Source organism: Gracilinanus agilis, chromosome 2 (genome assembly GCF_016433145.1).
Source record: "Gracilinanus agilis isolate LMUSP501 chromosome 2, AgileGrace, whole genome shotgun sequence".
NCBI lineage: Eukaryota > Metazoa > Chordata > Mammalia > Didelphimorphia > Didelphidae > Gracilinanus > Gracilinanus agilis.
Window position 1 is genome coordinate 675,235,550 of NC_058131.1, and position 11,076 is coordinate 675,246,625.

Below are 11,076 nucleotides of genomic sequence, written 5' to 3' on the forward strand. Positions count from 1 at the left end.
GATAGGACCAGCCCCGAGGACCTCCTCACCCTGGAATCTCTAGCCTGGGAGGGAGTCTCCACCATGGTTCTAACCTCCTCCATCTTGGTCCCATCCAGGCATCAAGCTCCCAGGCTCCTCTGCCCTAATACTTTTGCAGTGGGGGGCAATACTGTTCATCAGGGCCAGGAGGGAGGCCAGAAATCCCCTCTGGTCTAGCTCCTGGGGCAGCGCCACGGTGCACATCTGTGGAGGGATGGAGGGAATGGGATGGGGGTTAGCTCTGACCCTTCCATTCAGCTTCTGCTCTTCCTGAGGAATCCCAAGGAGCCGTGGGGCAAGAGTAAACTCACCCCTTGCCTACATCTCAAAGGCATTCCTTGGTCTCCTTTGTACTTTCCTTCCTTTAAAGCGATGGCCCCAAGTGCTGGTTTCTGATATACTGGATAGTGGACACGTCTCAATCAACCCAATAAATGTTTTCATTAGCCATCCCCACTTCCATTTCTCTTGGCTCTCTCTCTTCCTTGGTAATCTCCCTTAAACTTTGTGGCCTATCCCCAGGAGTCCAGGTTGCTCAGTGGTTAGAGAGTCAGGCCTAGAGAGGGAGGTCCTGGGTTCAAATGCAACCCCAGACCCTCCCTAGCTATGTGACCTGGGTAACTCACCCCCATGGCCAGTGCTTCCCCCTCTTTTGCCTTGGAACCAATACTGAGGGTTAGTTGTAAGACAGAAGGGAAGAGTTTTTAAAAGGCAGAGAGGATACATGGGGTCCAGCCCCCTCTTCTTTACACCTCCCTGGTGAGGAGAAGTGAGAGGAAGAGAGGAACCTCCTGGGAAGGGACAGAGACCCCTTCCTGGACACGTGCAAGCAGGCAGCACGAGGGTCCTGTGCTGGGGGGACCTGAACCACTACTACCATCACCAACGGAGCACTTCATGGTTTGCGAAGTGCTTTACAACCACCCTGGGAGGCAGGTGCTGTTATTATTACCCCCCATCTTACAGTTGAGGAAACTGAGGCAAATGGGCTGTGACCTGCCCAGGGTCACCCAGCAGCTGAATGTCTGAAGCTGGACTCGAGCCTTCCTGAGCCCAGGCCCAGCGCTCACTGCGCTTTATGGCTGTCCCCTTGGGTGATCCTGGCACCGGCTCGTAGCGCTTGTGTGACCTTGGAGAAAAGTCACTTCTCTGTTTGCTCACCCATTAAGGAGGAGGCCCTGCTCTGATCCCCGTTTTACAGATGGATGAATGGAGGTAGGAATCCTTTATTCAGGATAGCACCACGGGCCAAGCCCAGGGCTAAGTACTCTCCAGGCTCCTCAGGGGGTGGCCTCAGGGCAGCTGGAGAGGTCCCCTGGATCTTGGGGTACAGTAGCAAAGATGTGAGCGCCTCCTGCTTACTGTCATTTCCGCCGTTAAAGTGGCATCAGTTTGGGGTGGTGAATCATTTGTCAGCACCAAGGACTGGTGAAACTGAGGCTGCCTGAGGGAGGGTCAGTGACTTGCCCAGGGTCACACAGGCACATCTGGGGCAGGATTTACACTCAGATCTTCCTGACAAGAAGTTTGGCACTTGCTATCCTGGGTCACCTAGCTGAACCCTAGGGTTCCCTCTAGTCAGAGATTCTAGACAGAAAGTTCTAAGGGAGGGTCCCCTGCCCCTTTCTTCTTTCCCCTAAACAGTGATGGTTGGGGACAATTTGCCAGTCATAAGTGACCCAGGGCGGGGGACGTGGGATAGAAAGGAATGTGACAATAGCCCGGCATTTCTAGCCAGATTTTATTGTCAATATAAAAAGTAGAGCATCTCCCAAACTCTGGTTTAAGGCTTTAAAATCATCCCAGTTTGCCAGCCCTGCGGGTGGGAAGAGCAGAGGACAAGGGACTAGGACACCTGATTGAGGTGGGAGGAAGGCATCTGGGTTCCGTCCCAGCTTGGGATGGGCAGGGCAGAGGGACCTTCATGGAGAGGATGTGGGGCTCCAGGGCTTTCCCTGACCCTCCAGACACCCATCCGCTGCCCCCACCTACAGAAGTCCATCATTTTCAGACATTGGTTAGATGTTAAGAGCGCCTTTTGGGCAGGACTGTGTGTGGACCCAAGAAAACTCTGTGAATCACAAAAAGCCTCGCACCCTCTAAAATCTAGACCCATAGCCTTTGCCAAGGGCTCCTGGCTGTCCTTGACCTGGGCTGGTCCACCCTCCCATCCCCATCATTGGGCAGGACTAGGAACAGGAGATCCTTGGCCACCTTGGGCTGAAAGACTTCAGGGAGGAGACGATCCAGGTGGGACATCCCCTTCCTGGGAAAGGAGCAGAAAGGAAGATGGAGAGACATTGGCCTTGGAATTGGCTTTCCTTTTCCTGGTTCTGCCTATTGGAAGAGAGGAAACAGATGAGTAGAATAGAGCGGGACTCCTAACCCAGAAAGGTGAATGAGACTGGAGGATTCTTCCTGTTCTCTGTCCCTCCCAGGATCCTACTCCATGACACTTTCTTTAAACCCCTGCCTTCTGACTTAGAATCAACACTGGTTCCGAGGCAGAAGAACGGTAAAGGCTAGGGAACGAACAGGTGACTTGCCCAGGGTCACACACTTTGAAGTGGCTGAGGTCCCACTTAGAATCCCCTCTCCAGCTTCTCTGCCTGTCCCCACTTCTTCCTTGTCCTTCAAGACCCAATCAAGTCATGCCTGTTCTGGGAATCCTTCGCAGACCACTCCAGATGGCATTATGCCCTTCCCTCAGAAAGGAATCCCATTTCTCTCCCAGTTTTTTTCGGCTCCAGTACCAGTAACTCTTCCCTCAGCCATCAAGATTCTTCTAGTTCTCTTGCTCACCCTAAACAAATCCATTCCCTCTATTGCTCCAAAAGGGAAGCTAGAATCCCATTTAGCGCTCCTACCTGTTCGTTTTCGGCTCACCAGCGGCTGTTTTCCTTCCAGAACTCCTGGCTCATCCCTGGGGGATGTTTTGGGTCCTCTAGTTGAGGCCACCTTTCCCTTGGCTTCTGGCTCAAAAGATTCTTTCTGTGGCTTCTTTCCTGGCCTCCTTGCTCTGTTGGGGCCCTTCTTCTTTGGCACAGACACAGAGTCCTGGGCAGAAGAAAATCAGGCTCTCTAAGTCCTGCAAGGGCTCAAAGAAAAGAAGGTGAGACAAGGCAAAGCAGGGAAGCCCGGGGGAGAGGAGATATGGGTCCCTCCCTCATACCTCTAGAGCATAGCTTTAAAACAACCGCTGAACTGAGATGATTTTGGGGGGGTAACGGCATGGGTTGGGAGGCCCAGACATTGCTTGAAAGAAGGGGCTGTAATCTATCTCCTCCCCAGGGAGCCAGGCTTATTCCTAGAAAGCCAAGCCCTGGGATCAAATGTCTGGGGCTCCCAGATATGACTCCCCTTTTGCCACACCAGTCAAGAACAGAAGGGGGGTTCCCTTTGTGAGGGTAGTGGGGGACGGAGGCCATACCTCTAAATCAGTAACATCAAGGTTGGGTTTTTCCTTTACACGTTTCTTATGGGATGTCCTTCCTGTGGGAAACCAAGGGTGACACAGAGCCCTTCAGGAGTGGGGGTGAAAGGACAGTCATCCACAAAGTCCTGAGCCCTGTCTAAAATATGTCCCACTCAGGTGGCTGCGGAGAAATCCTGGAAAGCCTCAGTGGCATCAGCAGAGGCATCAGAACTTGGATCTCTGAAGACCTCAGTTTGGAATGCAAGACCCTCTCAGGGAGGTGAAGAACACTTGGTGGTAGGGGTGGGGGGCTGGAGAAAGGCAGGAGGAAAATAAGGGTCCTACCTAAGTCCTACAGCCAGGCACTCTACTATTGACTCCCTAAATCCCTGTGTGAAGACAGCAAATATCCCAGGCCAGTTAGCTGTCCTTCTCTACCACACAGTGAGTTGTGACTTACCTTTGGGGGCCAGAGGTCCAGGATCGCCCTGAAATGAAATGGGAAAGAATTCAGTTCAAAGTCTTCCCACTCTCTGGCTGGTCCTCATCTTCCTTCCCAAGCTCGGCCAGCTCCTTCCTTACTGGGGGATCTCTTTGGGAGAACCGGACAGCTCCTGCCCCACTCTGGACCCTCCCATTCCCTAAGTAGGGGCGCAACCAGAATGGGGCCAGAGAGGCTTCTCAGGGAGACACACACAAGAGCCTCATTCCTGCTTCTTTGCCTTCACGCACACTCTTGTCAGACTGTAACGCCTTCTCTCATCTCTGTTCCTCCCATCCAAATCCTACCCAGCTGTCAGGGTCCGATTCAAGCTCCAGCTGGGCAAGCCTTCCATGACCATCTTGGGGAATCTTGTGGGGTCACTTTTAATTCAATCGGACAATTATTAGGAACCATTTTGAGTCCGGCATGTGCTAGGGGGCTGGTATTCCAGGACAGAAAAAAGAAATGCCCTGCCTCTCTCCTGGTGGTGGGAGGGCAAACATCTGTACATGGATCATGAAAACCGAAATATAAGTAAAAGAATTTTTTGGTGTGTGGAGATTTAGGAAAGGCCTTCAAGGGAATGAGTCCCAAGAGGCAGAAGTGAGGAGAGAGGCCACTCCTGGCATCAGGGATGGCCCTGACCATGGTAGATGTGAGATGGTATGTTCTGGGGCTCCTCAGAGCTCCCCACCAGGGGATAAGTCAGACAAAGAAATCGGGTCCCAGAGATGGGAATTGATCGACAAAAAGCATTTAGCACCTGTGCTGGGAACTAGGGTAGGCTCGAGCATGAGTGCATTACACGGAGAAAGAGATGAGGAACAGTCAGAGTCCGGGTCTGACTTCAGAGCTCCCTCAGGAAAGGAATGGGAAAGGGTGCTGAGCGGAACCTGCCAGAGATCTCTCAAATGTCAGGCAGGCCCAACCAACGAGTGCCAGCTGCCCCATGGGAGCCACTTCCCAGACAGCCTTCCTTAGCCCGGCTTGCTTTCTTCATCAAGATTCCGCCTCGCCTGGGGCAGCTGCATAGCACAGTGGCCAGAACTCCAGGTTTGGAGTTGGGAAGATCTGGGTTCAAATGTGGCCTCAAACATTTCTTGGCTGTGTGACCCAGGGTGAGTCATTTCACCCCAAATGTCTAGCCCTTCCTGCTCTTCTGTCTTAGAATGCTTAGTATCGATTCTAAGAAAGAAGGTAAGATTTTTTTTTTTAAAGATTCTTGAAAAATATTCTAAATTGAAAAAGAAAAAGAAATAAAATAAGATTCTTACCTTTGCTTCTTCAGTCCAGGTATAGGAAAGAAAAAAGGGGTCCCCAATTTGCCCTCTCTGACCCTGACACTCATTCGATGTATGTCCTTGGGCAAGTCCCTTACCTCTTTGGGCCTCCCCTTCCCAATCTTTGCCTCCCTGCTTCAATGGGCTATCGGGAAGGCTCAGGTGAGGTAGCAGACGGACAGAAAAGTAGCCAGGAGGGCAGAAAGGACCAGAGAGATGAGAAGGATTATATGTTGTTTTTTATTTTTACCTGGAACCAAATGGTCCTGCCATGCCTGTCCCGGAGGCAGCTCATGCCAGGCACAGAGTAGCAGCGGAGCCAAGCCCGGAAAGCTGTGAAGTCGTCGTCCTCCCTGTCGGGCCCGTAACCTTTCCCTCCTCCAAGACGAGGGTGAGGAGAAGGAAGACGGGACATGAGGCTCTCCAGGTCTGGGAGCCTCAGGATGGGGGCCCGGATGAAACCCTGACTGGGGCTAAGCCGTGTGAATGTGGACAGAGAGAGGACGCTGGATTGGAAGTTGAGAGACCCAAGTTCAAATCCTGGCTGGCTACTTTCCTGACTGAACACACTTGGGTCACTCCACACGCACCTTCTCTGGTTGGAGCTCAGTTTACTTCTTTGTAAAACTGGGTGAGCCTGGAAGGTCAACGAGGTCAGCTCCGCTTCGGAGAGAAGGTGGGGAAGGAGAGGGAGCCCCCGCCGCTCTCCCGTCCTTCTCCCGGATCCCCCCTCGGTCCAGACCACAGCTAGCTAGGCTGAGAGGCGGAGGGCCGGGGCGCCCCAAGGTCCCTCCCCCGAGCCTCACCTAGCTGGACCACCTCCATGGGCACCGAATGGCACAATTCCAGCAAGTCCGGGTTCTCTAGTTTTGCCTTGATCTTCTTGCTCAAGGTCAGCTCTGGGTCCTGGCAGGGGAGCACAGACGTGCTTAGCAGCCCTGCACTTCCTGTCCTTCCCCCAGGCAGAAAGGATTGCAGGGGCAGCGGGGTGCCAAGTCCAGGGATGGGAGGTCCTGGCTTCAAAGCTGGGCTGGGTGACCCTGGGTAAGTCACTTCGCCCCCCTCTCCCCCCAGTGCCTAGCCCTTTCTGCTCTTCTGCTTTAGAACCAATACATGGTATGGATTCTAGGACAAGGCAGGGTTTGTTTTTTTTAAAAGAACGATTGCATTTGGGGAATCATACATGTAGTTTTGTGCAAATATCTTCATGTTCCCCAGCCTCGAGCTGTCTGAAACGCCATCATCAGCCCTTTATTTCTTTGGTCAAGGCCTGTCCACTCCCTTCAGCCTCACCTGCCTCCGATGCTTCAATGCCTCCAGGACAGTTCGGGCCTTCTCAAAGGGAGGGATCTTCAGCCTGGGGAAAGGGGGACCCTGTGAGGCCAGGCAGGGGCTCCAGTGCAGCCAGGGACCCCCAGAAACCTGGGGAGACGGGAACCCATGGGGCCGCTTTCTCCAGACATGACCTCTTCCCTCCTCCCTCGCCTAGAAGGCAGGTCCTTGGCACAGCTCTAGCCCTGCCCCGTCCCTCCTCCCCTGCTGACCGGTGGAGGATCTCTGCCCGCAGGTAGTTGCCGACGCCATTGAAGAAGCGCTGGTCCAGGAGAGCCTCACAGATGGCTTTGTCGAAGGTCTTGTCAGCCAGATTTTGGAGCACGTTCTCCCTGGGGAATAGAGGAGGTGGAGGGGGGCTGAGGGGATCCCCTTTGTGTAAAACGACCCCTTCCAATGCCTGGTTTCACCTCTCCCAAGATTCAGACATGACCAGCTGTGCGGAAATAAAGGCAGGGAGGAATCGGAGTGGGCTGCATTCAGTAAGAGACTGGAGACAGTTTTGTCCTTTATTTATATCCTCTTTTCTGAGGCCTCATTCGGCTGTGGAAGTGACCCTGAGTTCTAGAAAGGTGTAGAAGTGACCCTGCATTCTAGAAAGGCTGTGGAGGTGACCCCTGCATTCTAGAAAGGTGTAGAGGTGATCCTGAGTTCTAGAAAGGCTGTGAAAGTGACCCTGGGTTCTAGAAAGGTATAGAAGTGACCCTGCATTCTAGAAAGGCTGTGGAGGTGACCCTGAGTTCTAGAAAGGTGTAGAAGTGACCTTGCATTCTAGAATGGCTTTGGAAGTGACCCTGCGTTTTAGAAAGGTTGTGGAAGTGACCCTGGGTTCTAGAAAGGTGTAGAAGTGACCCTGCACTCTAGAATGGCTGTGGAGGTGACCCTGCATTCTAGGAAGGCTGTGGAGGTGACCCTGCATTCTAGAAAGGCTGTGGAAGTGACCCTGCATTCTAGAAAGGTGTAGAAGTGACCCTGATTTCTAGAAAGGCTGTGGAGGTGACCCTGCGTTCTAGAAAGGTGTAGAGGTGATCCTGAGTTCTAGAAAGGCTGTGGAGGTGACCCGGGGTTCTAGAAAGGCTGTGGAAGTGACTCTGGGTTCTAGAAAGGCTTTGGGAGTGACCCTGAGTACTGGAAAGACTGTTGAAGTGACCCTGGGTTCTAGAAGAACTGCCTTCTGAGAATTCTGGAAGGCTATAGCCTTCTAAATAGTGCCCTGAGAACCTCTGGCAGGTCTTACCAACCTGGAAGAACTTGAAGCATGGCAGACGGTACATCTGTTGCTTCAGGACTAGCTTGGCTTGGAGTAAGGAGGAGCCAGAGGGCTGCTCACCAGCGATGGATGCTTTTGGCCGCCACTCCTCATAAAACATGCTACCGAGGTGTGGAAAGGCTTATGAGACTGATGGAAGGAGAATTCACCCCAAGGAAAGCCCACAGCCCTTCCATACAAAGCCCAGTTTTTTGCACATACTAAACACTCAATAAATGCTCATTCATCCATTTATGCCTTTCCATAGTGTAGGCTAACCTGAACACTAGCCAGGCTCATGGCATTGATGCCAGCACAAAAGTCGCTGGGCCTGGAGAGGGCATACAAACTCCTCTTTGCTTTTTATACTCCTTACACATGTCCATCATCAGAGCCACAGAACATGGAAAATGAGGGGCGATGGGGGCATGCAAGGCATAAACCAAACAAATAAGCTTTTTAAGCCCAAAAGAGAGGAGGTAAATTGAGGCACGGAGGGTCTACTTTCTAGAGCAGATGGAGCAGGGACTCCAGTCCTCTACCCTCAACCTTTCTCTTTGTCTCTAATGGAAAGCCAAGAGATGCCCTTAGCATTCTCTGACAGGGTTCTCAGATAGAAATTATATTAAGCACAGGAATCCTAGAGTCCAGGTTAGAGGCCAAGACAGAGGAGAAAGGCTGAGAGTGGGATCAGAACCAGTTTGCCATCTTCCCAGGAACCATGCTGATCCTGGCCACACTAAGGACCAGCGCAGATGAAGAGATCACAAGTAGGGAATCCTTGCCTCAGATCTGGGATTGGTCGGGTACATCACTGGCCTGATCTATGTTTCTAATACAGTCCTACATCAGGACAATCATGATCATGTTAGTATCTATAGAAAAATCTGTCTCTCCCCAAATAATGTCTGAACAGAATGTTCTGTTTAAATGTGTTTTAAAAACTGTTCAGTGGGGTCACTTAGGGTGCCTCAGTGGATTGAGAGCCAGGTCTAGAGATGGGAGGTTCTGGATTCAAATCTGATCCCAGGCCCTTCCTTGATGTGTGGCTCTGTGCAAGTCACTTAGCCCCCATTGCCCAGCCCTTACTGCTCTTCAGCTTTCAAATTAATACATAGTATTGATTTTAAGATGGAAAGTAAGTGTTGGGGGAAAAAAAAAGAAAACTTGTTCTGTGGGATGGGGCAAGGCAAGTAGGCTGGTTCTGTAGGTGCTAGAAGTCAGTTGCTAAGGAAACCAACTATGTACAAACTTGAGCTTAGACTTGGCTTTAAAATGACTTGTGGTTGGAAAAAAATGGTGTTTCCACGGACAAGTGGCATTAAAGAGTAACAGAACCGGGGGAGGGAGCTGAATTCACTGATGGAAGCAACGTGGTGTCTTTGGGTGGCTAGGTGGTAAAATGGATAGAGTGCCAGACCTGGAGTCAGGAAGGCTCTTTTTTTTTTTTTTTTTAGTTTTAATCAGGTCTCAGATACTTCCTGGCTGTGTGACCCTGGGCAAGTCACATAACCCTGTTTGCCTCAGTTTCCTCAGCTGTACAGTGAATCAGAGAAGGAAATGGCAATCCACTCCAGTATCTCTGCTAAGAAGACCCCAAATAGGGTCATGAGAGTCAGCCACTACTGAACAACAACAAACAACATGATCTCTAATGATCTCGCTTAATTTGAGCTGCCCTTTCCTCTCTGCCGTTTTGGTTCTATACGTTCTAATCTTGAGGTCATTCTCCCTGGCAGAAGACACAGACAGAACCAGGTTGGTTCTACCTTCTTTCTTTGCCCATGTTCCTGGGAAGAGGGTTGGAAGAACATAGACCCTTGGGTGATGCTGGAACTGTGATGCTCGTGGACAACATTGTCGACCCTGAGAATATTCAGACAAAAACAACTGAAATAGTGGAGGAAAAACCTTGAGTTGAGGAAGACGGGTTGGAGGAAATGGGGATGCTTATCCCAGAGAGGAGAAGGCTTAGGAAAGACACGGCAGCTGCTTTCAGGTATCTGATTGGGCTTGTTCTGCTTGGCTCCAGAGGACAGAACCAGAAACAGGGATCAGAAGTTCATAGAGGCTTCCAAAAGCGAAATGAGCTCACCACGGGATGGTTTCTTCTCCCCTTATTGTAGGTCTCTACTACAAGCTGGATATCCATTTTCTAAGCAGCAATAAATATGTAGGTATAAAGCCCCTACTATGTGCCAGACACTGTGATACAGACAGGATTCTTGCTCGGGCATGGGTAAGCCGCAGTGGCCCAACTCGAAAATTCTATAGTTCTGTATTGATAAATGTCAGGGATCTCTTCCTCGACTGGCCTTTTATGTCAGCCTAGATGGCACCTACTGGGTCAAAGCCTCCAACATGGGGCCAGAAAGGCAGCCGTGAGTGCTAGCAGCCAGGACAGCAAAGACCCTGGTGGATGTGGTGGTGGGAACTGTCAAGTATGCACAGGTCCACTTGCCTTTGCTTTTCTTCTGGGCCAAGTTGCGAGCTTTGACAAGAGCAGCCAGAAGCCTCTCTCCTCTGCTGGAGATGGAGCCGGAGGGCAGGCCTGGCGCTGGGGTTTTCCCTGAGGCGCCTCTCCCCACCTCACCCGGAGACCCCCTACCTGAACTTCTCGTACTCCCGAAGAACGCAGGGGCCTCGCCCAGGCTGCCAAGTTCCCTGGACCTCCCAGTGGCCAAAGCGCCGGACATCCACAAAGCAGAGCGCCTGGCGGGGCGCAGGAGAGACTGTATAGAAGCGCAGGTGGGCGTGCTTGGGCAGAGCATCGGCTGGGGCCAGCTGAAAGGAGCCGGACATGCCAAAGCGGAACACGAGGTCCAGAGGAGCTTGTGGGGGGCGGGCCTCGGGCAGCGGGCTCAGGGTCAGCCGTACTTCCTTGCCCCGAGAGGTGGCCGAGATAAGGTAGGCGCTGCTCTCGAAGGGCACCTCGGGGTTTCGGCTCACCTCCGACTTCTCCACCCGACCTGCAAACACCAGGTCCTTGCACACAGTATTTACATAGCAGCTGGCCAAGTGGAGCTCGGGGCCCTCCGGCATCCTGGAGGCAGGGGAGACCGCGTTACCATGGTGTCCTTCCCCACTTCCCAGCTTCCCCTTGATCTGGAGGAGGCGCCTCCAGGTGATAATCCCCCCACCGCCTCAACATGGTCTGGGAGCCAGGAAACCTGGTTCTAGACCTGGCTCTGCCACTGACTTGGGCAAGTCACATCCCCATCTGGGCCTCAATTTCCCAATCTGTAAAATTACGAGCACCTGACTCTGCGATCTCTAAGGACCCTTGCAAGCTGAC

General features: G+C 52.2%; 1 protein-coding gene across 2 annotated transcripts; it reads right to left on the reverse strand.

The window, feature by feature from the left end:
* Nucleotides 1-119: 119 nt before the first annotated feature.
* NEIL1 (nei like DNA glycosylase 1) lies at nucleotides 120-10,838 on the reverse strand. 2 transcript variants are annotated; one of them, XM_044659101.1, is made up of 9 exons: nucleotides 10,390-10,823; nucleotides 6,745-6,864; nucleotides 6,494-6,557; nucleotides 6,007-6,106; nucleotides 5,451-5,578; nucleotides 3,897-3,924; nucleotides 3,452-3,513; nucleotides 2,889-3,078; nucleotides 120-225 (listed from the first exon to the last, which is right to left on the reverse strand). In XM_044659101.1, exons 1-9 carry the CDS (start codon nucleotides 10,821-10,823, stop codon nucleotides 125-127), a joined length of 1,227 nt encoding a protein of 408 aa, XP_044515036.1. In that variant the 3' UTR covers nucleotides 120-124. The 2 variants fall into 2 exon arrangements, with proteins under 2 accessions (XP_044515036.1, XP_044515037.1); XM_044659102.1 differs by lacking the exon at nucleotides 120-225 and adding an exon at nucleotides 1,749-2,358 and having other exon boundaries at nucleotides 10,390-10,838.
* Between the last annotated feature and the right edge of the window lie 238 nt (nucleotides 10,839-11,076).

Coding starts and splice junctions, on each gene's coding strand:
- NEIL1 (XM_044659102.1), bottom strand. CDS start 10,823: ATGCCGGAGGGCCCCGAGCTCCACTTGGCCAGCTGCTATGTAAATACT. Junction 6,107..6,493: donor CATTGAAGCATCGGAGGCAG/GTGAGGCTGAAG, acceptor CTCCCCTGCCAG/GACCCAGAGCTGACCTTGAG. Junction 2,359..2,888: donor GGTGAGCCGAAAACGAACAG/GTAGGAGCGCTA, acceptor CTCTTCCAATAG/GCAGAACCAGGAAAAGGAAA.